Genomic DNA, 25964 nt, shown 5'->3' on the forward strand with positions numbered 1-25964 from the left:
TACAAGGTGCTTTGACATAAGCGAGAAAAGAACTTCCTGACATATTGCACAATTAAGTAATTAAAGATCACGAGAATTTGGACTTGATTAATACAATACATGTGACTGACATGTCAAACAAAAGGAAAACTTACGACTTTTTTTGTTCCTTAATTTTTTTTTCTTGCAATTTTTTAAGTGAAATTTTTATTCAAATTCACATCTTTTGGGTTTCACAATATTTTCACAACTGAGCACGGACCGTGAGAAAAAAGAAATACTACAGGAACGAAAAAATTTTTTTAATTTTTTTTTTCTTTTTCTTTATTTAAATTTTTTTTTTATTTGGCACAACATGTGAAGTCATAGATGATGAGGTCGATTAGAAATGACGTCAAATGAGAGGCTGTATTTTTGGATGCCCTTGATATGGATAGAAACTATGAATGTAATATACACATATGGATGTAGTTAGAATTTTATTGAGTGGGAGGAAGGGATCCTAGCTAAATTGAAGAATATTTTCCAAAAAATGGGTTAGGTTGATCCCCAAAATTCCCCCTAAATACATAAAGATATGACTGGATCACTGGTCTGTACACTGATCAGGCCCAAAAATCGTCGCTGTCCTTGACAAGATTAAATGATTTTTGGTCTCAGACAAGCCTCATTTCGGCAATCATCTGGATTTTTTGATCTATTACATGCTATGTCCCTTCTTGTCCAAAAACCATACCAAAAAACCACAGTACGTAAGAATATGGCCGAAAATCTAGACCAAGGTCAACAAAATCCGGCTTCACGCTAGAATCATGTTGACCTAGAGACACTATTTTCTGACTTATTCACGCTGTATAACTTTTAAATAAATCCGAATAGCACTAATCGTGTAATTATTCAAAAATTTGATCCCAGTCCGACGTGACTATGACTTAATCCAATTCAGCACCATAACAGAGCCAACGTCACTCCAACTGATTTGAACTTGACACCAAGTCAGAGTCACGTCAATCTAATGTCGTATTTTGGCATCATATTCGGAAAGTAAGTTAGTATTGAATGTCTCTGCCCAAGGCTATTCAGATTTTCCTTAATTTAAGACCACAAAATAGGTCCATAACTGATCAACAGCCTTCAAAAAATCCAATAAAATACCCAAAATTAAAATATCCAACTCAAAACCTCTTTAATATTAGACATCACTTCCAATCATCCCCACTGAGAATAAAAAGAAATTAAAAATTTTCCAACAACATCTCTCACATGCTGTATGCCTGTTACTAAAATTGAAAAGAAGGTTTTGTGATTGAAAGAAGGCAATTGGAAATACATTCCTGTAGTATTACAAGCTCAGCTGATGGAAAGTTCTTGCCATGTTTCATAAATTTATCACAATACTCTTTATATCTCTTAACAGCAATCGCTTTAGACTGCAAATATGGTAGTTCATCATGTGATTCCCACGCATATTCCAATACACTATCATTAATGACATCTAAATCTTTATTCAATGGCCATTCATTGATACATGCTTCACAGTCACATATGAATCCATAGTCTTTCATTAAACTCTCCTGTCTCATACTCTTTGGAAGTAAATTGAAATTTTGTCGATATGAATCAAATAGTTGATCACCAGCACTAATTGGACGACATACAACGATGACATTTTTACATCCGACATTGAGTCGCTTTATATTTGGTGCACATGAATGATTTAATAGTGATGAAAATAAATAACAAGCATTTCCTATCAATTGTTGATATTGTGATGGATTTTTTGGTTCATTATGTTCATCCATTCCATTTTGTTTCAATGACCATGCACCGATTCCATGGATATCACGATTACCGACAATTGACAGTTTTTGAAGGAGATTAGTGATGAAATTTTGATGATTTATCCATAAGCTATTTAAAGTTTCTGACTTTTTGAACAGCTCTTCAAATTCAAGTGCTGTATCGACTTTTACTTCCTTTGATGCTAACGATAAAGTGGCAAGAAACAATTCACGGCTATTTTTGGAGTTTTTAACTTCAAAAAATGAAAAATTTGTTCCTTCATTTTCCTTAACAAATTCTTTAAACTTATTAATGTCGTGATTAAATGCAGACAGTCCTTCGAAGAATATCCGTAAAATGACATGTTTAATGCCAGATCTTAATAAATCCTCAACAATTGAACATTCGTATTTATGATAATGTGTGAATGAGTAGTTCATGCATTCCGATGAGCAATACATAGCCTTAGTACAAAACGTGCACGGAATTAAGTCTAATAGATTCTCATCTAAACAATTTTCACATCTTTGATATACATTATTTGCATAGCACGTGCTGTATCGTTCATCTGATTTTATTACTTTATAGACCGGATCTTCTATAGCTATAATATCACCAACATTTAAGGCTTTATTTGTGATTATGTGTCGACCGTATTTGTTATTGATTCTTTTTTCTAGACAGGCTGCAATTGATGGATAATCCTTATTGCCTTCATATGACAGCTTAAAGAAACTCAAGTCATTGACTGTCGTTAAGGAATTTTTCATCAGTTCCTTGCATTTTGACTCGCGTTTTTTAAGAATTTCGTAATTCTTCTCAGGATAGTTGTTAGCTCTAGCTAGTTCAATATTCCTCAATGACTTGTCATACAGCTTCATCTCAAAATAAACAGCAGATCTATTTGCATATGCAAGTCCAACATTCTCACTTCCATTTACAGCATAGCACAAACTCTCATTGTATTTTAATATTGCATCAAAAAATATTCGTTGGACATAAAAACGATTTCCTTCACTTCTACACGATTCTGATACCTTGTTAGACTTTCTCAGTTCGTCATCCATATTTTTCATATGTTACATTTTACACACGTCGAGTCTAAAAAATAGAAATTAAGAGAAAAAAAGTGATAATAAATTAAATCAGTTCCTCACACTCCATAAAATATGTTTATCTTTTCTCCTGTTTTGTATGTGATTATAAGAGCGTGGAGATGACAACAGAGGTAAATATTGCCGGTAGGAAATATTTGTGGCTAACAGACAATTATCATACTCACGTGCATACTAAGTGTATATATATTCCTATCAATAAAGGTAATTGAGCATGCTCAATTTTGTGAGCATTCTCATGAGCATGCTCCTTGTCAATTTGGAGGTATTGAATAATTTTAACCCGGTTACAATTTATTGGAAATTATTGAATTATTTGAATAAGTCTAGATCATGATTGAACTTATGTCTTATACCATAATTTTCGACCGCCTAAACCTATGAGTCTGCCTATTTCAAAATTATGCTCTATTCATGATTGCTATTTTGACATGCAGTTTTCATCTAGAGCTTATTCCGAATTAATTTTTCAGATGCAGAATCATAGTAATGACGGAATTTAATAAATAGATGTTTGGAACTTATTTACCCGAGTAGCACAAATAGATTAGTCAATTCAAAATCCGGCATCAAGCCGATGTAATTTTGGCTTCATATTGGATTTAAACCGAATACAAATTCGTACATTCCGATTTGACTTTGTTATCGGTGACAAATTTCCGGATCGGCTTGAATCCAGACACCATGCCGGTTTGGTACTGGAATTTTCAATCAATTAACCGACTTGTCCTATTGGATTGTTGTTCAAGACTCTAGATACGATTTTTAACAAAAATTTTCGATAATCAATAGCATTTCTAAGGCAAAGATTTCACTGTGTCGTCGGCTATAATTTATGAGAACTAATGATCTACATAATCCCGAGCGACACATTTGGAAGTCACACGGGAGCGGAGTCCATTTTTGGAGTGGCACAATTCATTTGTGGATTGGATATGAATATTTAAAGGCTAGGCTAAAGCCCTTTTATTAACATGGAACCCGCTTCTATATGAAGGTAAAATGGCAACCATATAGATGCCACATCGAGACAGTTTCCACTTAGTGTAAAGATAACTTTAGCGAAGACTTCTTAATTTGTGTTACTCGGGTTTGGCATTACTAAAGGTCTCCGTGACGTCATATTGAACGAGACATAACGTAACCTTTTATTTCTGTTGCTCAGAAAATCTTCAAAAACTTACAAATTAATATTTCTTATGGAACCACTAAATCCAAACTTAAAAGTAGTTTGTCGACTGAACAACGATTGTGTATCATCATATTCAATGAAAAATAACTATCGCACTGCTTTTTAACACCAAAAATTATTTTTAGCTCTCCTTTAGCTTGCATAACTAAAAATACTGAGCTCATTTTCAGTAAGCATAGCCATCAAAAACTGTATAATTGGGTCTTTTATGATTTATGAATCTTAAACTTTTTGTTTATTTACTTTTCTTTAGTTTTTATTAAAAACAGGATGAGCAATTATCCACGTGCTTGTTTCCAATATGAGCAAAAGTTTGTTATTTCCTTTCAATCTTTTCAGGTGATGAGAAGATTAACGACTGAAATATGCGAGCGGTTCTCAATATTATTTTTTTTTTCTTTCATTTTCTTTTCTTTTCTCACATCAGCCAAGTATTTAACAAGCTTGTTTCACTTACTAGACATGATGTTGATGAGATCTTAATTATATGCAAAAATAAAATAATTAATTACCTAATTAAATGGCGAAAATTGTTCAGCAGATGAAATTTTTCCCGTTTTTTTTTTTTCTCCTATCCTCTGTGCACTCTGATGCGTATCTGACTCGATACAAGCCTTAACAATTTTCGCTACACTGTTTTAATTATCTCTTTAAAGCTTCTTTTCAAATGAAAGTGAAAATTAAAATTTCGGCTGACTGGGGAAAACAAATCGGAACGAGGGAAAATTTGTTGAGAATGTAATTTAGATGCAGCGCAGTTTAAGCATGTTAAACATTGATTTTGTTAGTTTTGCGCGTCATAAACTGATATTGAATTCATTGGTTAGAGACTCAGCAAGGGAAATATTTCACAGCCTCTCTTTGTTGTAGACTATCGATAGTAATGTCATCAAAGGAGTGGTTCGAATCCCGCAATAAAATGTGGGTCTATGGTTGGCGGTGGCTTAGTGAGCTCTAATTCGTTTAACTGTTATCAGCCCTGACATGCCTACAACGCGAAACTCTGGATCTTTGAGATCTGAAAATCTCAAGATCCGATGGGACAATCGGATACAGTGTTAGGAAGCCTTGGGATTCTCTCATGAACAAAGGCTTTAAATCTGATTTTGTGATTGACAAAAGAGTACCAGGTCTACCACAAAAATCTCTTTGAGAGAGACAGTGAAGCATTTGGTATTGGTAATTGACAAAAAGCAACCATTAATAGCGCTAGTTTTAGACGCTAACTTAGAGAGGCCATAGATCACAGATGAACTGCACTGCCTGCGAGGTAAGTAAGTAAGCGTGTCTTAAGCTTCCGCCTGCCTATTAATAATACCAAATGAAATGCTGTCATCCACGCGACCGTTGGCTGATGATCCGATGCATGATTATGAATGGAATAAAATTCAAGATTTACACCGCACCACCTCTCACCCCTCTCAACAAAATTCACGCTGCGTCCCTAATTCAGTCATTTTTGGTTAGGAGTTTGGCACCTGATTAATAAATATACAATTTTAAATTCAAAAACCCCTAGAAAATTGAAGAATTTGTTGTTTCAAAATGTGGGAGAGGGGGAGGGGGGAGGTTTGACCACAATCTCCTAATTCTTCTTGAATACGCTCCTGCAAAACCATCATGATGTAAAAATTAGCCATAACATTGAATTCATTCTTAAAAATTATCAAAACTTCCAGCAAAAATGCATAAAATTCTTATCAATAATTTAAACGTTTTTGAAATTTTCAAATAATTCAACTACACGCTATCACGCATGGTCCAACAACAACCCAAGTATACGATAATCCAACATTTAAATTTTATTGTCCCAGCCTTGCAACTAGATCAAATTTCATTTCATCAACATCAAGTTGAACATAAAATACGACCAGAACCGACATAACATAGACAGTCAACACACAGTCATGTGAAAAGAACGTATCGAAAACAGTTTAATCGAAGTAACACGAGTCGTGGATGGAAAAGAAGTAGGAAAAAAAACATGAAGAGGTAGTAACAAAATATTTTGATGTTATTTCGCACTCAAATTTTGCGTTGGAACTAAAATTTAATAAATATTTTGGAAATACATCGTATATTCCCTACCCCGGTTGATTAAGTGTCGATAAATCATACTAATATAAAGTCGGTAAAGCAAATCTCATGCTTGCTAATTTTAAACACGATAGAATCAACATTGTATGAGAAAAAGTACTCCGTAGCTGTTTGGAAACTTTTAATCTGCACATAAAAGTCAATAAAAATTTAATTTGAAGAACTTTTAAAGCACACAGCACAAAATTTACTTTTGGTTAAACTAATTAACAAAAAAAAAATTAATTAAACAAGTGCGACTGTCGATTAAAAGATACATACACGCGAATTAGATTGCGCAATTCAGCATACAAAAATAATCGCAAAAAAAAAATTTAAAAATAAACATGGAAGAATGCCTTAAATCGAGTGTAAAATCGACCAAATTAAGAGAAATTGGGAATCAGCTTTATGCTGAAAAGAAGTTTTTTGATTCAATTTTAAAGTACAATGAGAGTTTGTGCTATGCTGTAAATGAAAGTGAAAATGTTGGACTGGCTTATGCGAATCGATCTGCTGTTTATTTTGAGATGAAGCTGTATGACAAGTCATTGAGGAATATTGAACTAGCTAGAGCCAACAACTATCCTGAAAAGAATTATGAAATCCTTAAAAAACGTGAATCAAAATGCCAGGAACTGATGAAAAATTCATTAAAGTCAGTCAATGACTTGAGCTTCTTTAAGCTGTCATATGAACCTAACAAGGATTATCCATCAATTGTCAACTGTCTACAATTGAAGACTGATAAACAGTATGGACGACACATTATCACAAATAAAGCCTTAAATGTTGGTGACATCATATCTATTGAGGATCCGGTGTGCAAAGTTCTTCAAGAAGAGTTCCTTTACCAGAGATGCTCATATTGCCTTAAGTCTAATTTGTTGGATTTGGTGCCTTGTTCATCATGTTGTCAAGGTGAGTTATTTAAGATAATATTAATCTAGCAGCTAGATTCTAGCTTTAAGCCGCTTTAACCTCAATAGAAAAATTCGATTTATCGATCAAAAATCCTACACTAGACCAGTATGACTGAATTCAAATCGAATTCGACACCAAGTCAAAGTAACATCTACATGGTGTCGCATTTTTGGTCCATTAACCGATTTGAACTATTCGGGAAAGTCCTAAGTTTGTGGAAGTATTACCAAATTATTTAGTTGAAAATACCATTGCTGCCACACCATAGGCGTATAATACAGAAAGATTGAACCTCCTGCAGCAATTTGAAACGTATCAATAGCGTATTAAAGGAGAATAGTGGGGGATCTAACATACTTCTCTCATCCCCACCTCTATTTGCATAAACATCTTCAATCTGTTAGGCTTATTTGTGAAGAATTCTCAAAGCCTTACCTAAAATTCAAAATCCACCTAGGTACGCGCTTGTATCATATTTCGTAAGAATTAGTTAAAAACAAATCTAATTTCGTCCTTAAATGCACAAAATACTAACTTAATTCGCTGATCGTATAGATCATTTGCTGTCCATGACCTCCCTAACTGCACAACAAAGACAGGATTTTTAAGATTTTCCTCAAATTTTTTATTATTAAATATCCTTAGCTGGTAAAGAGCATTCCCTCGAGAGCTCAGTCTGCTCTTTAAACTCTGCTGTGAGCTCTCGAGAGAATGCTCTTTGCCAGCTAGGATCCCATCCTATCCCTAACAGGCATAGATTATGCGTTTATAGTGCAGGCTACACTATGGTACTTAGAAGCGATCTCTTTGCCTGTTAGGGTATTAATTTCACATTTTCCAAATCCTGACAAAATTCGTTTCAAAAAACAAAAATTTAAATTCCATTTAAAGCTTAAGTAAATCTTTAACAAATCCACAAAAACTAAAAATAAAATCCCATCTCTTTATTTCCAGCAATGTTTTGTTCCAACATCTGTTTCCAAAATGCATACAACGCATATCATCGCTTCGAATGTCCCGTATCAGCAATAATCACAACATCATTTTTGAATGCAAACATGAAAATGGCATTAAGAACGCTCTTCTGTGCATTAGCAATATTCGATGACTCGATTGAAAAATTGATGACTTTTTTGTCCAAAAATAATTTAAATTCGATATTTGATTGTCATGCGGAATTGAATTTTAAGCATAAAATTCTCGCTATAAATTCACTGATTTTTGATGAGTCAATTGATGTAAATGTGATACTTTTTGATGAGCTATTTCAATTTGATGATAAGCTAAAAGGAATGTGGATCAGCCACAGAAGCGAAATTATTAAATTTTTGAGGAAATTTACACAAATTGGTTTGCTGAATTATCATGAAATTTATGGCTGGCCATTGAAGAAAGGAGGCTTATACGACCCAGAAATGGATAATTTTAAAGGAACACTTGCTTATCGTCGCGGTGTCAGTTCCTATGCGAATGGAAGTTATCTGTTCTGTTCATTAGTTAATCATTCATGTGCACCAAATTTAGCTAAAGTCTTTATTGATGATAAGGTTGTGTTGATTGTACAAAGACCCATCAAGCCTGGATCTCAATTATTTGACAACTACGGATACAGCTTCACAAACGTCCTACGTGAAATACGTCAAATGGAATTACTGAAAAATTATCGATTTACTTGCAATTGTGAAGCTTGTTCAGGGAATTTTGGTCTTCTTCCATCCCTCAAAATTGTTGATAAGGTGGCGTTTAGACATGCTAAAAAGTGCTGTCAGGAACTTCCAAACATGAATCAAAAGCAAGCTAAGCAGAGGATTAAGGAAGTAATTGGAATACTTCAAAAGAATTTTGAAAGTTTTCCGTCTGTGGAAATTTGTAGTTTAGCTGAAAGCTTCCAGGCATGCATGGAAATTATGATGAAGCCTGATATAATGCTTCCATGAGTTATGTTTATGTTATGAAATACTGAAATAAAAAATTTATTATGTTTAGTAAAAATGTGAATTTTTGGAATCTTGTTCTTAACTTCCTTCAAGTCTGTTTTACTTCAACCCTGCATTTAAGAATTGCTGCACATTATCCACGTAATATTTAAACCAAATTGGTCAAAAGGAATAGCTTTCAAATTGAATAGTTACAATCATTTGTGACTTAACTAAGTGCATTTTTAGCATGAATCTTCTGGCTGTCCTGCTATATAAATATGCAAACTAGCAGTTCTTTGTTCATATCAGAAGTCAAACCTGTGGTGACAACACATATTCTAGAAGCTAGTTGGCATGAAAATCTTCTGGTAAGTCATTTTTTAAAATTTCATTCAAAATTTGCTTAAAAACATTTTTTCCAGTTCCAAATTTCTAATCATCTCAATCTACATGCTGTTAAACATTCAATTCATAGCAGCTGATGATATCGATACAGGAACTGATATGTTTTTCAATCCACCGAATAAAAGAACTATCTATGACTACAATCCGGAAATTATGCATGATAATTGGAATATTTTCAACAGTTTATTTCTTTTAATTTCAATTATTATCATTCTTTTGATGCTGTTGTTCATTAATTGCTGTGCTATGATGTGTGATTATGAGGATCCATGACTAATGGAAGTGATTTAGAAATTGAGGATGTTGTTTGGTTATGTCGATGTAAAATCGCAAAATTGAAGCTTTATTTGACGTTTATGGATTGAAATTTTGATTTAGTATCATCCAACAGGATATAAACAATGCATTAATATCAAAATATCCAAAATCCTGCGCAAAATAAGGCTTAAATTCAAGAAATAGTTGAAAATTCCGTTACTTTCTTATAATTCCCACAAAAATTCAAATTGTGATCTTCTGTACTAAAAATTACAATGAGCACTTGATCATGTGTACTAAAAAACCGTGAAAAGAACAAGAAAATTATTATCATTTTTGACAAGAAATTTTTTAATTAAAATGAATATAACAGACGCATATGACTTTACAGACTCATTAAGACAGAAATTAATTGAAAGTGGCAATATAGTGGAACTATCAAAAGAATTTAATAACATTAAAGATAACTCCGAAAGAGTTAAATTCTTAGAAAGACTTTTATTGGAATATAACTTGATCCCAAAAGCAGAGGACTTCAAAAGGCCGAAAAATGATGCAATATCCAAAGACTTTAGAGATAAAGGAAATAAATTCTACAGTAATCGACACTATATTGAAGCTTTGGAAAATTACAACATATCGCTGTGCTTTGCAGAGGAAAATGGAGAGAATATTGGAATCGGTTTTGCAAGTAAGTATAACTTGTTGATCATCTTATTGGATGCTGTTTGATTTTACTGGATCTTATGTTGATCTTACTGGATCTTATGATAATCTTACTGGATCTCATGATAATCTTACTGGATCTTCGAGATCATCAAGAACTAATTCTTATCTCTTTTTTAGATCGATCAGCTATTTACTGTGAGATAAAATACTACAGTCGAGCACTAAAGAACATAGATATGGCAATAAAGAACAATTATCCACAAAAGAATATTGACAAATTAATGAAACGAGTAGAACTCTGTAAAAGTCATATCAATGATGATCGTGAGAAATCAGCATACAGCACAATTGGTGAAGAATTTCTAAAATTAAGTCATGAACCGAATCCAAAACTGCCATTCGTAGCTAAATGCTTAGAATTGAAGTCTGATGATCAATTTGGACGATATTTAGTAACAAATAAAAGATTATCAGCTGGTGATATTATTGCAATTGAAGAACCATTCAGCAAATGTGTGCTTCCATCAAGTAGTTACAGATATTGTGCAAACTGCTTAAGTGACAATTTTTTGGATCTCTTACCTTGTAAACACTGTTCAGCTGTAATGTTTTGTTCAGAAGAATGTCGTGAAATCGGAATTAACAAGTTCCACAAATATGAGTGCAATATCATTGATGCATTAAATGCAATTTATACAAAAATTATGAGAATCTCTAGTCATACGTTCTTCGAAGCTCTTAATGTTTACAATTCAGACTTACAGCAATTAAAGAGTGCAATGGACGAGAATGCAAATGCATCTGTTACAGTCTATGATTTCGATTGGGAAAGTGAAAGTAATAATGATGTTACTGGACTTGATGTAAAAAAGAAAATGTTTTTAGCTATTGACTCACTTGTTACAAATGAGAAGCACCGAAGTCCAAGTGACTTATTTCAACGTGCTGGAATTGTTGCTATAATGACAAACTTACTATTAAGTCAAACAGAATTAAAGCAATTATTACCGACCGATAATGACAAAAGTTTCTTTCGTAAGTTCATTATGAAACAGACACAAATAGCTGCACTTAATTACCATGGCTTATTTGATGGAATATTAACAAAGTCACAATTGAATGATAATGTCCAATGTGGATCAGCAAGTTATCCATTCTGTTCACTTATTAATCATTCATGCGAGCCAAATTTAGTTCGAGTCTCACACAAATATAAGAATTATGTCGTGGTTAATCGTTTAATCGAAGCTGGCGAGCAACTATTTGATAATTATGGATATCATCACTGTTTAGAAAGTTTACGTGAACGACAAACCTCTTTAAATAGTCAATATATGTTTAAATGCACTTGTGCTGCATGTCGTCATGATTATAAGCTCTTTCCGCAATTAAAAAATGCCACAAGTACATTTGATAATTTTCTCGGTAATGACGTTACGGAATTGCAAAACTTGAACATGGATACGGCACAACGACGTCTAAAGGATTATTGCAAGATGATCAATAAACTTGATAGGCACTATCCGTGTCGAGAGATTTCATCTCTTCAAGAATGCTTGCTTAGATGCTTTTTCATCTTTAAATTGTCGACATTTAATCTGGAACTCTTAAAACATTATTAAACACAGCAATATTAAGTCGTCAATAACTGTAGACAGAAGTTGATGACTTGATATTGTTGACCGGCTTGTCTACAGTTATCAGCATAATTAATTAACAAAGCAAATTTTGTGATTAATTAAATGTATATATTTTTTGTATTTTTTTCTTCATTTTCATAGATTTAATGCGCCTAACACCCGAATATGTCCATTTCCGTATAAAAAATCATTAATAGCAATTTAAACTCTTTTTTAAAAAAATCAAGAAAATAATATTAATAATAGTAGGCAGAACACTAACTTATATACTCTTTTTTTTGTTGCTGTTTTTTCATCATCGAACATATTTTCATTCATAAAAAATTGCATCAAAAATGCTTGGAAAATGTCAAATTATGTTTTAGACTTTAAAGATGCACTGGGGAATGCCATTAGATTAGTATCAACTTATTGTTTGAAGTAGAAATGATAGAAGACCGTTGCCAAAAGACCCAAAAGAATTGGGACAATCCAATTCTTCATTGAACTAAAATGAAAACAAAAAGAAGAAAATATAAGAATGTATTAAATAAATAGTCAATAAATATATTAAAAATTAAACAGATGAACGTGGAACTTGTCATGTTTGGAAATACGGTGAATAAATAATTCAGGCACTTGAAGAAATTATGATTATTAAACTATTTTTGGGGTGAATTCGTTTGTTTACGAAATTATGTATTCATTTTTAGCTGAATTCTGTCAATTTAGGACTTATTCCTTAATTCAGTCAATTCAGCATGTTTGGCATAATTAAGCCAATGAAGTAGTTTTAGCTGAATACTGCCAATTCAGGACTTTTAGCCAGGTTTAGCGCCTTTAGCTGAATTCAGCTTATTTGGCACATTTTAATTATAAAAGTACTTCTAGTTGAATTCAGTCAATTTAGAGCTTTTAGCTGAATACTACCAATTTAGTACTTTTAGCCAGATTCAGCTAATTCAGCACTTTTAACTGAATTTAACTTAAACGGTATAAATTGACCAATGAAGTGCTTTTAGCTGAATACAGTCAATTCAGTACTTTTAGCCAAATCCGCCAAATCAGCATTTTTAACTAGATTCCTTCAATTCAGTCCTTTTAGCTGAATTCATTCAATTGCCAGACAATTCATCATACTTCTGCTGAATTCAGCCGATTCATCACGTTTTTGCCCAATTAAGTCAAACCACGTTTTTGCTGAATTTAGCCAATTGTTAACGTTATTGCTGAACTCAGTCGATTCACTACGAGTTTGCTGAATTCAGTCAAATTTACAATTTAAGCTGCATTCAGTTAAATTAACACTTTTGATTGAATTCAGCTCATTCAGCACTTTTGACTGTATTCAGCTCGTTTAGCACCTTCATCTCCTCCCACATAGTTAAGCACTTTCAGCTGAATTCACAAAATTAATCAAAAAACTTCACTTACTTGTCATCTTTTTTGTCACTGCTCGACCAATCTGGCTGTGATTTAACGGGAATATCTTTACGATCAGCCTCAATTAATTCACCAATTTTATATTTTTTCATCAATTCTCTGGCATCAGTTGAATGTCCAACATCTTCAAAAGCCTCAGTTGCCTCCTTACCCGACTGCTCAAGGAGAACTTCCTCACCACCTGGATGCTGAAAAAAATAATAAATTCATTAAAAATTTAAATTTTATTCAACTGAATGAATTGAATGTTCAGTTAAGTATGTAAATATAAGCTCAAAAAGTGTGCATTAATTTTTTTAAAATAAATATATAGGAATAAGTAGAAGACATTCATAATGGAAAATGCATTATCTTATCGCCTAATCGACTACATAGACATTACTTAAATACAGCTAAGGTTTTTCTTAAAAAGGCATGAGGCTTGAAAAAAAAAATAACTTTCGATAATGATAAGACATGAATGTACACGTTATATATAATAATAATCCATATACGGTCAATATGGATGATGTAAAAAAATAAACAAATTTGAGAATTTATCTAAAAAGAATAATTAACAAATTCGTGTGTTGATTGAAAGAGAAACTGATTGAAAATAAATCCAGTCATCGCACGTCAATGAATTAATAATTTTCAAGTTTAGTGTTTCAAGTATGTAATTTTCATAATTATTTTGAAATCATGTTCTTCTAATTAAAATGTTGATTTTCACATGATTAAAAAATGTTTAGCATTAAGTTAGAATTGATTTTTATATTTAGAAACCTTGTAGAACAATTTGAAATTTTAACGGATTTTTAGAATTCAAATTAGGAATATAAAATTGAAAGTGAACCGATTAAATTTTAGTACAAAAACCGATGAATTTGAATCTTAGAAAATCGTTATTTTTCAAATTTCAAATGACCGTTAAATTTTTAAATAAAATTTGTTGCAATTCCAAGCAGCAAAATGTCAAAACGACAATTTTTACATGAGTAAGCCCCACTCCTGATAACGTTACTAAGTGTATATTTCCAAAAAGAATTTTCAATCCTTGATAATTCGAGAAGTTCTCTCAAAACTTGCAATTTTTAAACAATTAGACTTGAAATAAATTAACACAACAAAGCATTTCATTAAGGAATTACCGCAGCATATTGTGTGTAATATTCACGTAGACCGGATTTTTATCTTTGACTAAAATAAATCTACGTACATGACATTGAACTTTAGACCTTAAGGAAAAAAAATTTAATTTATTTATGCAAGATCCAGTAGAATCACAGAATAGAAGAATTGTCTTATAAACTTTTAAATAAGTTGCCAATTTTTTTTATTATTATTTGTTCACTCGCGCTAACAAGTTCAAGGTCTTGATATTAAATTATTGTCATTAATAAACAAACTATTTGCTAATAAAATATGGAATTGTACTTAATTATTAATATTTACCTCATTTAAAAAATTCGTCACGTCATAGACCTGTAATCAAGTTGAATAAATTAATAATTTAATTATCTAGGGTAGCAGAACTAAAATAATCAGGCAAAAGTCGGGGAAAAAAACATCCACAGACTATGCACTTTGATTTTTATAAAATGACTTCCAATAATAATGATAACTTACGCTATTGTGGATTACAAGATATGCGCTTTTGTTAGAGTTATTCGATGCGACTTCTTTAAGACTAAATAATTTGGTTTCCGACATTTTTCTTCAATTTTTTTTTATTTTAAAGTATTGAGTATAAAGTTGATGCAAACTTTAAAAATTCTCGAAAAATACTAAAAGTGACTGAGTATGTCGAGTAGAATTAAAAGCACTTTTATGTGCCCTTGTCGCAAGCTGTGCTACTGTTCGTACGCCTTGCTTAAATATTGGGTAGCAGTTAGAACTGGATCTTGAAAATTTCTCATTGTATCTTATGGAAAATCCGTTAAATTCCTTTTTTGAATGAGTTCTAAAGAGCTTAGTACTCATTAATTTAGCACAGGAATCATAAGATCAATTGACTTCAAGAATATAAACATCCAGCACTGGATGTCAATACAAATTTTATTGTAATAAATAATTCAACAGGTACATCGAGCCTTAAATCTTCCAAAGGGCCAATTTTAGTTCCTTAGTCTACTCCTTATTCATAATACTTGATGGAACCTTAATCTCAATTGCTTCTTTTTTAATTTCTATACCTGGATGGACTTTATTCATATGCTTTATCCATAAGTCACGCCGTTGGAAGCTCATTTCACATTCTGTGCATTTATATGGGAAATTGGTAGCTTCTGTGTGCTTAAATTGATGCAGTTTTAAGGACCAACTTTTACTGAATGACTTTTCACAAAATTGACAATTATGTCTGATATTCTTGTGGCTTGCTTCTATGTGTCTGTCTAGATGACTTTTCTGTTTGTACTGCTTATCACATTCATTGCAGTTGTAGCTCCTGATATTCTCATGATCACGCTTCTTATGAAGTATCAAGAAGCTGTTTCTTGGGAATTTCTTTTCACATCCTGGAACGTCGCATTCGATTTGATTTCCTGTGTGTTTTGCTGCTACGTGAGTTTTCAATGTCGTATTTTGTGTAAAGCTTTTGTCACAAACTTGACAAATATATGGTTTTAGTTTGGAATGAATCCTTTTGTGACATAGTAAGGCATTGCTTTGTGCGAATTTCATGTTGCAGTTTTCATAATCACAGGTGTAAGGCTTCTCGTTCGTGTGCGTTCCTGAAAAACAAAAAAGACGTTAAAAATGCTGCAATTCAAAATTTGAACTTTATTTTGAAATTTGAACTTCCGATATTTTTTAAATTCATAATGACCGTTAATTCTAATTCACAACAATCAATTTTAGTTCATCAACCACCCCGAAACTTACTAATATGAGCTTTCAGTCTCAGTTCCTTTCCAAATGTCTTGTCACATCCCTCATAGCTGCATGTCCATTCCTTAATTCCTTCATGTTTTCTCTCATGACTTTTGAGTTTCTGGTTTGATGAAAACTCAGCTTCACACTTATCACATTGAAACGTCACATTCAGTTTCTCTTCCTTACTATCAACTCTTTCAATCTCAATCACTTCCAAAACTGCATGCTCAGTTCTTTGGTCTACAATAGATTCATCATTAATTATGTATTCCTCGTTGTTGAAGTTTTCTTCATCTACTGTAATTGTAATTTCATCCACGATTTCACTGTATTCTTGTGATTCAATAATTTGCTTCTGTTCCTGTAAGTTCTGATAAGATTTTTTGCATAATTTAAGGAATTTCACAGAGTTTTGTAAATTTTGCCGGCAATCTTCACAAATTAGCAGTTTTTCAGTTTTTTTGATGTCATATCCAGTGAATTCTTGATAAATCTTCTTATCAGTTACTTTAAATGTTGATAAATTCTCTTTAATTAAACAAATGAAGCAATTTTGTGCCTTCATCCTTATTTGTTATTGTTTACATGTTTTAGAACAAATATTAACGGTTATGAAATATTTGAACTTGTCTGTGCTAAATTTTCGATTAAAACTTCGGGGTCGTGCGCATGTTCTGTCATGTGCAAATTTAATTCATTTTACAGTATTTGTCAGCAGATTATTGTTAATAAAATTAGATCCCTAAATCAACTATGGTCTATACCAGCAGTTAGAGCAATATGATAAGTCAGAAACCTGAACAAAATCACAAATAGCCTATTATCATCCCAAGTGTCCCGTAACTGTCAAACGATCATTCTGACACGTAAAGTGCCGAAGAGAAATTTTTCAAATAAATTAAAAAATAATAAATATAAGCATAATTCAGCTGTAGATCACTAGTTCTTATACTTTTATAATAGTAATAATCCATAGTTAATTAGATAACATGAAAATAAATGTGGGATTATCCATATTAAGCCTCCTTTGCTTAATTGTTAACGTCAGAGCAATTCGATTTAATCTACAGCCAAATACACAGAAATGTTTACGAGATGAAATCAATGCTAATATGCTCGTTGTTGGGTAAGTTTATCAACATCTACTTTAATTAATCAGTAAACTATAAGTTGAATCTAATCCTGGATGTTTTGTCAACAGCGAGTATGAAGTAACAGCAGCACCAGGACAAATAGTCGATTACGAAGTTCGTGACACAAAACAACATATTTTATCAAAGAAAGATGATATCTCGCGTGGAAAGTTTAGTTTTACATCAGAAATATTTGATGTTTACGAGTTGTGCTTTATCTCTAAAGTTCCAAACAGTAAGAATCAATTTTTGGAGTTATTATGGACTGGAATGTCTTCTGGATCGTGAAATTTATGCTGTTAATTGATGAACTGCAATATAATTCAGCATTCACAAGATCCAGTTGACATTTTATCACTAATTAATTCCATTTATTAATCAATTCTTCATTACTTTTAGACGTTCGTGGTGTCGTCCAAGAGGTCTCAATTAACATAAAGAAAGGAGTGGAAACAAAGTCGTATGAAGGCGTAAGTAGTTTCAATTAGACCTGGATCTTTTTGACTAATTTAATTTTATTCTTTCTATTACTTTATACTTTATAATTATGTAGATGGTAACTATAATTACCCTCGAATTTGGTCTTTTGTTACCTATTTTGTGTACTTTAACTAACATTTCTGCATGATTTAGTTGAAAATTAACAGTTTTTTGATGCATTTAGTTGAAGGGGAATTGCGGAATTGTCTGCATTTCTTTGCCTGACTGTTTATCATGTGAATTGATCAGTTTCGGAACATACAATCTAAATTTAATTAATTATTTTGCATTAGAAAAGTAGCCAATCCATCTTTAACGGCTTAAATTCAAATTGAACTGGTTCAAATTTTTGAATATTTTTTATTCGTTGATTTTTGAATTAGTCGGTTGATTTTTCAATGGTCAGTAGTCTGATATTTTGATTCGATACATGAGTGATCGCTTTTATAACCGATTTTAACTAAAATTCAGTTCAAATTCAAAATTAATTTAATGCAATTTCAAATCTTCCAGATCGCCGAAGCCGCAAAATTGAAGCCATTAGAATTAGAGCTGAAAAAATTGGAGGATTTATCTGATGCCATCGTCCAAGACTTTGCATTAATGAGGAAGCGCGAAGAGGAAATGAGAGATACAAATGAGTCAACAAACAATAGAGTACTTTTCTTCAGTATATTTGGAATGTGTTGCCTTCTCGGTCTTGCAACATGGCAAGTTCTGTATTTAAGACGATTCTTCATAGCCAAGAAGCTTATTGAGTAAATTAGGAAATCAAAAAAAAAAATTATCGATCTTTATTACCTATTTTCATGCATGTCATTCTCGTGATTACGGTGATTCCTTTTGCGAATTAATGAATTTTGTCTCATTATTTGATTTATTTCTCTTCCTTAACATCCAACAACAGAACTTAGATTAAAGTTATTTTTCATGATCATTACAAAAACAAATGTATTTAAATCCTCAAAAACAAAAATTTATGTTAATTATGATTGAAAACTTCATGCTTATGTCAATAATGGGTTGATTGTATTATTAATGACATGATTATCGAACACACAAAAGGAGAATTTTTTTAGTTAAAGGAAATAAAATTTCATTTGAAACATAAAAAAAATTTAACGGCTTTTTCATTTTTGAATCTCCGTTTAGTACACAGATTGAACTTTATTGTAACTAACAGAATTTAGGTAGGTTTTTTACTTTAGGTACCTAGGAAATTAAAGTTTACGATTTATTGCAAATATAATCTCACAATTTTGCTTATTTCAGTAGATAATGATCATTTATTGGAAATAAAATGACACATAAAATTTTAACCGATTTTTAAAATTCAAATTTGAACCAAAAATTGCATTAAAATCACAAAAAACCGTTAAATTCTTCTAACTTGTTGGTTATGTGATAGTTTAAATTCATTCTAAAAAATTCTGTAAGTTAAATTTATTTTATGCAATATTGAATAACATTTAGACATCAAAGATGCGCTCTATCTACTCATCTCATTACTATCTCTTACTATTTCAGTTGCAAAGGAATTTTTGGCGCGTTCAGATCGGAGAATTTTCCAATAATTTCTATCTTCAATGTTATGGATGATATAACTAATAAAACAGCAATGGTGTCGCAATATAAATCACCAGAGAAGAAGCAGAGCAAGAGAAAGTGTAAATCAGCTGGAAGTGCTAATAAAACAAAGAGGATAATTAAGGAAAAATTCAAACATTATGACTTATTTACATTCAAAAAATCCACAAAGAGTAAAATCCTTGAAAGTCACCGATCAGAAGAGAATGACTCCAGTCAAGTCAATGTAATACCGAGAAAGAATCTAATGGAATTTGATTCACCAGACAAATCCGAGCTTATTGGAAATATTTCGTGCAGTGAACAGGAATTCAAAATTGACAAAAAGTTAGTTTACTGGATCTTAAATTTCTTAATTATTTTAATTAATTAATGTTCCTTTCTTTACAGATTCACAATGCGAAAAGTATCTAATATGTTAAAAGATACTCTAATTAATAATTCATCGCAGAGTGATTTCGAGATGAGTCAAAACTGTTAATTAAGGAATTATCTTTCGATGTATATGGAATTGATACAACGATGATATTCTTCCATTTTTTATGTGTATACAAACTTATTTGGTTTAAGTTATATTTTGTTAGGTGCCAATTTAAGCGTTTAAAAGACATCTAGTCATTTAATTATTAATGTGATAACTGATAATTCGTTAATTTTTCAAATAAAACTTCTGTTAACGACTTTTTCGTATTTAAATTTTCGAGGGGCTTTCATTTAAATTTTTTAGAACAACATGTTTTGGAATCAAAATAAACACATCTGAACCAAATTCCAATTTAAAGTGAAAATCATAAATTACAGTAAGTATTGAACAATAAAATTAATTATAGTAATCTTTGAAAAGTGTGAGTTGTGAAAATTTTTCGAGTCAGTCAAAATTTCGGTGTAAAATTTAAAGTTTTGATAAATGAATTATTCCTGTGCTTCTTGTTCTTTTGATTGTAATTCCTGCAGTCAGAATCCTGCCATGAATTCATGTAATGCGGGTACATAAGTTCATTTCTGATTATTGTCTCACTTTCACGTAAAATTCTTACAGGTCCAGTACAGTCAAGTTGTTCCTTTTCATGTGATCGTATGCAAGCAATCGATCCTTTAAGTGAGTTATAATAGACATGAATAGAACTCTGGATCATTAAATTTCTCAAGATCCATAAATTAATTAATTCTCTAATTCTCATAGTGCCTGTTGCTTCAACAGCAAGACCAGGTCCCAAGAATTGTCGTAATTCAAAATTGGTTGCAAGAAAGTCACTTCCGGCAAAACTTCCGACTAAAACCAGGAACAAAAATTGCCCAAAACCTGTCGATCCTTCTGAAAATTGCTTTAATAAGCCACGTATGAATAATAATTCACATCCTTCGGATTGTGCCTGTGCTAAGTGTGATGAATGTGTTTCACTGCAAGGTTTCTGTGTGGTTCTGTTTTAATACAAGATAAATGTGCACGTAAAATTATAAATTACTAACTAATTCCAATTTTTCAGACATAAAGGATAAAAAACTTCAACAGGCTCACGACGACGCTTGCGAATCAGAAATGGCAAATCCACGAAGTGAAAGAAACATGAAGAACTACCTACACGACAATCCACAACTAGAACCAACAAAAACCAAGAAGTCCTCATCGTGTGCTAATCTGATGGACTGTATAGGTCCAAATAGTGAAGTCTGGCTCTTGCAATGTCCAAAAAATTTCGATCCAAAGACATTAATGAATACAGAACTAGGAAGTCTTCCAAAGGATAAAGGATGCAAAGTTGATCTGACAACAAAATGCTTTAATAATAAAATTACTCTGGCATGTCTAACACCTGAAAAGGCATCAGAATATGAAGCTGTTTGTGATCGTGTTAAAATGTTGCGACCAGTTGGAAAAATTACAGTTGTCCAAAAAGGTAATTTACCTAGAAAATCCAGCACAAACAAGCTACCTGCTCCGATTAAAGTTGAGCCATGTAGTGAAGTAGAAGAAAGTTGTGAAGATGAAGACACTGATCCATGCCAAAATCCAATCACATCAAAGAAAGTCAAAACAAAAATTAATGACCAAAAGTTTACGATAGAAACGACAGTTACAGTCGAGAATTGCAGCGGAGATGCAAGGAAGAAAAATCGAAAATCAAAGCATGATACGTGTGGAGAATGTCTTCCATTAGTTCCACCCGAACCTATTGTGCCTAAAAAGAAGCAAAAGAAAAATTTGAATGATGACATGGACACAAGCTGGTTGGATTGTTAAAAAATTTTCTTTATTTAAAAATAAAATAAAAAATAATAATTATTTTAATACATTATTTGGACGGAATGTGTTAGTACAGTTTGTATAAGGTCACTTAATTTTCTTCTAATTCATTCATGTCAAAGACGTACGGTTCAATTACAATACCTGATTTGTGCATTTTTGATGATTATTTGTGCTTTGACCTTCAATTCGTTAAATTTTGAAAATTTAATTTTTTGACTTCAAAAAGTCGTTAAAATTTTGAATTAAGTAAGTTCAATTTTTGATCATCAAAAGGCTTCAGAAGTTCAATTTTTGAACATCATGAAGCCGTTAAAATTTTGAATTTCCAAAAAAGTTCATTTTTTGAACTTTTAAAGTTCGTTAAAATTTTGAATTTTTAAAAAAGTTTAATTTCTGAACTTAAAACAACCAAATTCAAATCATAAAAATCCGTTAAACTTAAAATTTCTAATATCGTTAAGTCTTAATCACCAAAAATGCACATTGATCATCCAACGTCTCAATACTTTTAAATATCATATTTTTCTCGAGATTCTTAAACTAATTTTTAATTTCCAATAATGGCAGGAAGTACGGTAATTGTCCATCGTAATTAAAATTAAGATAATGCATTGCTAACGACTGCATTTGCTTCAAATGCCCAGCTACGTCATGTATTTCAGATCTCTCAAGTGGATCAAGTTCCCAACAATTAAGCATCAACTGATATAAATCCTCAGATATGAATGGATGCTTATCAGGTCGAAAACCTTTCTTAATTCTCGACAGTAAATCATTTGTAGTCACCGATCCATAAATTGTGGCACCCAAACAGCACATCTCCCATACAACTAATCCAAAACTGTAAATGTCACTGGCATGTGAGAATTTTTGGAATCTTAGAACTTCCGGTGCATGCCATCTCTCATCATCAATCAAATTCTTACTTCCATCATCGCCCATGCAGTATAGAGTCGGTCCAAAAACAGACAATTTTACTGTATATGAGGAATTATGTCGCTTAATTCTCACATTATATGAGTTGAGGTTTTTGTGGACGACTTTATTGTACTGCAAATATTCCATTGTCTCAGCCAGCTCGTACATTAGCTTCAATATGTCATTTTCACTCAAATTGGTCACACGTTGATTTGACAAATTCATTTCCTGTTGTCTATTTGACAATAAAAATTGCTTTAATGTAACTGGAACGTCTTCAAAAACCACAAAGAACCAATCATGTGTCTGACAAATGCCCATAAAGTTAAGCATATTACGATGAAATCCAAATTGAAGAAGGCTGTTCAAGTCACGAATGAATTTTGTCTGAATCGGTGGATCCATGTCATCAGCAGACACTACATGAACTTGACAGGATATGTTTGAATTCAACTGTCCACGAATGACGTCACCAAATGATCCAATTCCTAAAATATTGTCAATATCCAGCGATAAATTCTTCCTGATTATTTTCTGATCATCATCAAGACTTAACAGCACTTCCTGAAGTTTCTCTTTGAAGTTAATTCCACTAACATCAGCTATATATCCATTATTATCAACTTCCAGTATTGGACCTTGCAATGACATTTCGTGACGTTCAAATCGGCGAATTCTTGGATTAATTTTAGTCTTGATATATCCATAAAAGACAATAGCACCAACCAGAATTACACCGCATATAATACATGCAATAGTCAGCAGTATAACGATTGTTTCGGACGGTCCATTACTGGATGTTTCAGTATGTGAATGTATATGTAAATTCTCAAATGATTCATCATGGGAACTATTCGAGTATGTCACTTTATACTCATCAAAATGTCGACTTACAACACCGACTAAAATGTGGAAATGAACGTTATCAGGCAGTGGTGCATTATAATATTTTCCATATCTCCCGCCGTCACCAACAACAAATTCCTTTTTGTCTGTCTTAAATGGCTCTATTTCAGCCGTAATGTAATAACTTAGACCGTCGTCTCTTGCTTTCTGATAAGTTGTCAACAGGCTTTCATCAAAGTCATGTATTAACTCATTGTCAACAAAATGTACAACAATCACGTAGTTTGAGACCGGACCGTTATTGTTAATTGCTCGTTGTATTTCTATTTGTGCTTTTCCATTCTCATATTTTAAAATTTTTGGCTCTTCTGGTTTGATGTCTGGCTTACCTAATCTTGTCTTACCGATTATACTTTTGGAACCGCCTTCCTGGTCGCCATTCTTAGCTATTAATGTGATATTGTATTCTGTTGACGGAATCAAGTCAGACATTTCGATTTTTCTTTGTGTTTTTGGATATTTCCTTGTGATGTTTCGCATAGACCATGGATTTGTTGAGTATGTGTCTATAACTACTGCCCGCAGCTCATATTCAGTCAATTCAGTTCCGTTTCGTTCTGGTGCATCAAAAACTAAAACTATCTTATCTTCAGTCGTAAAATTCACAATGAGATTCTGTACAGGTCCTGGTAAGTTACTTCCAGTTCCATAAATACTCTCAACATTATCATCACCGCCACAGATCACAACTTCATTTCCAATTGTGCAATTTTTGTTACATTTTGTCTTGTCTTCTTCTGATTCCTTTAAAATGTTCTCGCAACTACATATGGGGTCGTTTAGAATGGCGTGTCTAAAATTAGAAAGGAATTGAGAATTAAAATTGAGTTTGGATGCAAAATTAAGTTTTCATTTTAACGGAAAATTTGAATTTGAAATTTAACGGAAGTTCAAAATTTGAATAAAAGTTCAAAATTCAGTTCAAATTTTGAGCTTGGATAAATTGGAAGATTCACGTCAACAAAAGCAGATAGGCAGGATAAGAACTCAATTAAGCACGCCTTGCTTCATATAACTGAAGTTATCCATAGGATCATAAACTTGACAACACATCATAAAGTGTCGATCCAGAACAATACAAACAAATTAAATTGGCGGAAGTTCAACACTAAATTTTAGCAAACTACCTAAACATGCAAACAGTGTTAAAATTGAATTAACAGGAAGTGCATTTTGTGTATTCACCTGTAAAATTGACTTTCGCAATAATCAAAACAATTTTGGATGTGTTGTAAATTTCTTCGTATATTGTGATCTGACTGCTTATAACAACCCAAATTAACTCCTTTTCCTATATCTAAGGCACTTAATTGATAGTTTAGTAAAAGCACTAAAGAGAGCATTAATTTATAATTTAAATTCATCTTTTTTTGTTTTAGGGCGGAACCGAATTAATAAATTAAATTAATGCTAGTTTTTGAAGAAATTATGCATTATTTTTGGTTTAAAACGTTAATTTAATATTTCATTTTTAAGGTTTAATTAATGAAATAATTTTAAGACACTCGAGTTGTACTGAAAATAATAAATTAACTTATCAAACTTAAATGCTCTCTTTTTAAACACAACTATGATTCATTCTGTTATAGTTTATGTATACATGGACAACAATGGGGATCGTGTGGGAATTATGACTGTATAAAACTCAGAATTTAACTTGCTAACTGTCATAAAAGCATGAATTTTTCAAAATTAAACTTTGAAAGTTTGAAGTTCAATTTTTGAACTTTTTGATCCTTAGGTTCAAAGTGAGAAAGTAGCTTTTAAGTTCAAATTTCAAAGTTTTTGAACTCCAACTTCATTACCATTTTTTTATATGCTTTAAAGTTTAAAATTTGACCTCAGTATTGAACTTCCATTTTTGAACTTTGTTGAGATTTTCGGTTCAAAATTGAATAAAATAGATCAAAATTTGTATTTATGTTTGAACTTAAAAAATTTGATCTAAATTTTGAACTTCAGTTCAAAAATTTTTCTACAATTTAAAATTCAAACATCCGTTGTTTTTTTTAAATTTAAAAAATCCGTTAAATTTCTTAAGTCTTAAAATACATATTTCAACACTCCCACAACATACTTCACATCACAATCAAACGACCCCAGAGAGTAAATTCCAAGTTGAGTAAATATTTACTGCTCTTTAAAGTCTAAAGAACGCTTTAGAACAAAGCAACTTGCCTGCATTGCAACGTCAAGTTGATCATTTTTTGAATGTTGTGCATGTAAAGTTTGCCGGTCATGTGTCTATTTGTCGTCTTTCTATGATATTATATTTACTAAATTAAATTAAGACTGGCGTCTATTACTGCTGATAATTGAAGTATTTGTTATTACAAAGAATTTGTTGCCGACTAGATGATTTGTTGTTGTAAATTTTGTGCCTTTTTTACCCTCTCTGTGAATTTCTTGTCTTCTTTCTTCTCTCTCTTTAAACTTGTTGACTTTAAGTTCATCC

General features: G+C 32.0%; 7 protein-coding genes and 1 long non-coding RNA gene across 11 annotated transcripts; 4 read left to right on the plus strand and 4 right to left on the minus strand.

Annotated features, from left to right (window-relative positions):
* Positions 1–857: 857 nt before the first annotated feature.
* LOC139097094 (SET and MYND domain-containing protein 4-like) lies at positions 858–4719 on the minus strand. Of its 3 annotated transcripts, none has more exons than XM_070648859.1 (2): positions 4581–4719; positions 858–2862 (listed from the first exon to the last, which is right to left on the minus strand). In XM_070648859.1, exon 2 carries the CDS (start codon positions 2835–2837, stop codon positions 1260–1262), a length of 1578 nt encoding a protein of 525 aa, XP_070504960.1. In that variant the 5' UTR covers positions 2838–2862; positions 4581–4719; the 3' UTR covers positions 858–1259. The 3 variants fall into 3 exon arrangements, with proteins under 3 accessions (XP_070504960.1, XP_070504961.1, XP_070504962.1); XM_070648860.1 differs by lacking the exon at positions 4581–4719 and adding an exon at positions 4312–4418; XM_070648861.1 differs by lacking the exon at positions 4581–4719 and adding an exon at positions 4061–4083.
* A 1016-nt stretch (positions 4720–5735) lies between these two features.
* LOC139097111 (uncharacterized) lies at positions 5736–12622 on the plus strand. Its single transcript, XM_070648880.1, has 4 exons — positions 5736–7065; positions 8023–9000; positions 10024–10341; positions 10497–12622. Exons 1-4 carry the CDS (start codon positions 6492–6494, stop codon positions 11939–11941), a joined length of 3315 nt encoding a protein of 1104 aa, XP_070504981.1. The 5' UTR covers positions 5736–6491; the 3' UTR covers positions 11942–12622.
* Positions 12046–15173, minus strand: LOC139097095 (cytochrome b5-like). Its single transcript, XM_070648862.1, has 4 exons — positions 14990–15173; positions 14816–14845; positions 13373–13569; positions 12046–12446 (listed from the first exon to the last, which is right to left on the minus strand). The coding sequence occupies exons 1-4, from the start codon at positions 15071–15073 to the stop codon at positions 12368–12370; spliced, it is 390 nt and encodes a 129-aa protein (XP_070504963.1). The 5' UTR covers positions 15074–15173; the 3' UTR covers positions 12046–12367.
* Positions 15174–15376: 203 nt separating this feature from the next.
* Positions 15377–16802, minus strand: LOC139097112 (zinc finger protein 322-like). The gene is made up of 2 exons (XM_070648881.1): positions 16247–16802; positions 15377–16095 (listed from the first exon to the last, which is right to left on the minus strand). Exons 1-2 carry the CDS (start codon positions 16800–16802, stop codon positions 15491–15493), a joined length of 1161 nt encoding a protein of 386 aa, XP_070504982.1. The 3' UTR covers positions 15377–15490.
* A 292-nt stretch (positions 16803–17094) lies between these two features.
* LOC139097100 (transmembrane emp24 domain-containing protein bai-like) lies at positions 17095–18941 on the plus strand. The gene is made up of 4 exons (XM_070648868.1): positions 17095–17363; positions 17439–17605; positions 17770–17840; positions 18364–18941. Exons 1-4 carry the CDS (start codon positions 17227–17229, stop codon positions 18610–18612), a joined length of 624 nt encoding a protein of 207 aa, XP_070504969.1. The 5' UTR covers positions 17095–17226; the 3' UTR covers positions 18613–18941.
* Positions 18942–19256: 315 nt separating this feature from the next.
* LOC139097148 (uncharacterized) lies at positions 19257–20030 on the plus strand. Its single transcript, XR_011545033.1, has 3 exons — positions 19257–19282; positions 19378–19764; positions 19828–20030. It is a non-coding gene; the product is annotated as an uncharacterized lncRNA (long non-coding RNA).
* Positions 20031–20404: 374 nt separating this feature from the next.
* Positions 20405–21734, plus strand: LOC139097113 (uncharacterized). The gene is made up of 4 exons (XM_070648882.1): positions 20405–20423; positions 20477–20536; positions 20621–20845; positions 20925–21734. Exons 1-4 carry the CDS (start codon positions 20405–20407, stop codon positions 21677–21679), a joined length of 1059 nt encoding a protein of 352 aa, XP_070504983.1. The 3' UTR covers positions 21680–21734.
* On the minus strand, positions 21668–25032 carry LOC139097141 (putative inactive tyrosine-protein kinase Wsck). Of its 2 annotated transcripts, none has more exons than XM_070648916.1 (2): positions 24695–25032; positions 21668–24302 (listed from the first exon to the last, which is right to left on the minus strand). In XM_070648916.1, the coding sequence occupies exons 1-2, from the start codon at positions 24871–24873 to the stop codon at positions 22226–22228; spliced, it is 2256 nt and encodes a 751-aa protein (XP_070505017.1). In that variant the 5' UTR covers positions 24874–25032; the 3' UTR covers positions 21668–22225. The 2 variants fall into 2 exon arrangements, with proteins under 2 accessions (XP_070505017.1, XP_070505018.1); XM_070648917.1 differs by having other exon boundaries at positions 24637–24717.
* Positions 25033–25964: the final 932 nt, after the last annotated feature.

The sequence above is a fragment of the Chironomus tepperi genome, unplaced genomic scaffold (genome assembly GCF_022539635.2).
Source record: "Chironomus tepperi strain 1889 unplaced genomic scaffold, CSIRO-AGI_Ctep_v1 contig_414, whole genome shotgun sequence".
Lineage (NCBI taxonomy): Eukaryota > Metazoa > Arthropoda > Insecta > Diptera > Chironomidae > Chironomus > Chironomus tepperi.

Bases quoted from the DNA above. Each gene is read 5' to 3' on its own strand.
- LOC139097094 (XM_070648859.1), bottom strand. From the start codon at position 2,837: ATGAAAAATATGGATGACGAACTGAGAAAGTCTAACAAGGTATCAGAA.
- LOC139097111 (XM_070648880.1), top strand. From the start codon at position 6,492: ATGGAAGAATGCCTTAAATCGAGTGTAAAATCGACCAAATTAAGAGAA. The intron at 9,001-10,023 runs CATGAGTTATGT...TGAATATAACAG, and splicing joins GAAGCCTGATATAATGCTTC to ACGCATATGACTTTACAGAC. The intron at 10,342-10,496 runs GTAAGTATAACT...TCTCTTTTTTAG, and splicing joins TATTGGAATCGGTTTTGCAA to ATCGATCAGCTATTTACTGT.
- LOC139097095 (XM_070648862.1), bottom strand. From the start codon at position 15,073: ATGTCGGAAACCAAATTATTTAGTCTTAAAGAAGTCGCATCGAATAAC. The intron at 14,846-14,989 runs GTAAGTTATCAT...ACTTGATTACAG, and splicing joins ATCTTGTAATCCACAATAGC to GTCTATGACGTGACGAATTT. The intron at 13,570-14,815 runs GTAAATATTAAT...TATTTTTTTCAG, and splicing joins TGACGAATTTTTTAAATGAG to CATCCAGGTGGTGAGGAAGT.
- LOC139097112 (XM_070648881.1), bottom strand. From the start codon at position 16,802: ATGAAGGCACAAAATTGCTTCATTTGTTTAATTAAAGAGAATTTATCA. The intron at 16,096-16,246 runs GTAAGTTTCGGG...TTTGTTTTTCAG, and splicing joins GAGACTGAAAGCTCATATTA to GAACGCACACGAACGAGAAG.
- LOC139097100 (XM_070648868.1), top strand. From the start codon at position 17,227: ATGAAAATAAATGTGGGATTATCCATATTAAGCCTCCTTTGCTTAATT. The intron at 17,606-17,769 runs GTAAGAATCAAT...CATTACTTTTAG, and splicing joins TATCTCTAAAGTTCCAAACA to ACGTTCGTGGTGTCGTCCAA. The intron at 17,841-18,363 runs GTAAGTAGTTTC...CAAATCTTCCAG, and splicing joins AAACAAAGTCGTATGAAGGC to ATCGCCGAAGCCGCAAAATT.
- LOC139097113 (XM_070648882.1), top strand. The intron at 20,537-20,620 runs GTGAGTTATAAT...TAATTCTCATAG, and splicing joins GCAAGCAATCGATCCTTTAA to TGCCTGTTGCTTCAACAGCA. The intron at 20,846-20,924 runs GTTTCTGTGTGG...CCAATTTTTCAG, and splicing joins TGAATGTGTTTCACTGCAAG to ACATAAAGGATAAAAAACTT.
- LOC139097141 (XM_070648916.1), bottom strand. From the start codon at position 24,873: ATGAATTTAAATTATAAATTAATGCTCTCTTTAGTGCTTTTACTAAAC. The intron at 24,303-24,694 runs GTGAATACACAA...TTCTAATTTTAG, and splicing joins TGCGAAAGTCAATTTTACAG to ACACGCCATTCTAAACGACC.